At 68.5% G+C, this 1010-nt stretch overlaps 1 protein-coding gene across 1 annotated transcript in view; it reads left to right on the top strand.

The window, feature by feature from the left end:
• The first annotated feature begins 147 nt into the window (after nucleotides 1-147).
• Nucleotides 148-1010, top strand: part of LOC112112236 (zinc finger protein 664-like) — a 19630-nt gene continuing 18767 nt past the window's right edge. Inside the window, exon 1 of the mRNA XM_026658797.1 lies at nucleotides 148-226. Within this exon, the coding sequence (XP_026514582.1) occupies nucleotides 193-226 (34 nt within the window). The 5' untranslated portion in view covers nucleotides 148-192. The remainder of the gene's footprint in view (nucleotides 227-1010) is intronic.

Genomic DNA, 1010 nt, shown 5'->3' with positions numbered 1-1010 from the left:
CCCCCCCGAGCCTGGCGGACCCACTCCGCTGCGGAGAGTGCGTCTGGCCCTTTAAGAGCCGGCGCAGAGGCCGGGCTAAGCCCCGCCCCGGCTGAGCCTGACTGGCAGCCGGTCGCTCCAATCGGGAGCTGGGATCCGAGCAACGCGTGGCAATTGGGGCCGAGGCGGGGAGGCCCCCCCCTGCCCCCCAGCATGGAGCCGGCCGCCCGCGCGGGCCCTCGCGCAGGTGAGAGAGCGGCCGGGGACTGCGGTGCGCGGCAGCGTGACGTCACGCACAGCGATGCAGTGACGTGGGGTGGGGCGGGGCAGGCCCAGGGATAGGGGCCGGGGGAGGGACAGGGAGGGTAGAGACAAGGGAGCGGCCCAGGAGCAGGTGGGGATAGGGGCGGGCGGGGGCTATGGGGCAGATGCAGGTGGGGATAGGGGCAGGCAGGGGGTGGGATTAGGGGCACGTGGGGATAGGGGATAGGGGCGGGCAGGGGCTATGGGGTAGGAGTAGGTGGGGATAGGGGCAGGCAGGGGGTGGGATTAGGGGCATGTGGGGATAGGGTACAGGGGCTGGCAGGGGATATGGGGGATGAGTAAGTGGGGATAGGGGCGGGCGGGGGCACGTGGGGATAGGGGCTGGCAGGGGCTATGGGGTAGGAGTAGGTGGGGATGGGGCAGGCAGGAGATGAGGTTAGGGGCAGAGGCAGGTGGGGATAGGGGCAGGCAGCGGGTGGGATTAGGGGCACGTGGGGATAGGGTATAGGGGCTGGCAGGGGATATGGGCTATGAGTAAGTGGGGATAGGGGCAGGCAGGATATGAAGTTAGGGGTAGGGGCATGTGGGGCTAGGGGCTGGCAGGGCCCAGGAATAGGGACAGGTGGGGATAATGGCAGGCATGGGTTGGGTTAGGGGCAGGGGTAGGTAGGGGCACGTGGGGATAGGCTTTGGGGGCTGGGAGGGACTATGGGGTAGAAGTAGGTGGGGATAGGGGCAGGCAGGAGATGAGGTATGGGGCAGAGGCA

This window comes from Terrapene carolina, unplaced genomic scaffold (assembly GCF_002925995.2).
Source record: "Terrapene carolina triunguis isolate 2854851 unplaced genomic scaffold, T_m_triunguis-2.0 Scaffold517, whole genome shotgun sequence".
Classification (NCBI taxonomy): domain Eukaryota; kingdom Metazoa; phylum Chordata; order Testudines; family Emydidae; genus Terrapene; species Terrapene triunguis.
The sequence above is the reverse complement of the archived record's forward strand: the minus strand, read 5'-3'. Positions and strand labels throughout refer to the sequence as shown.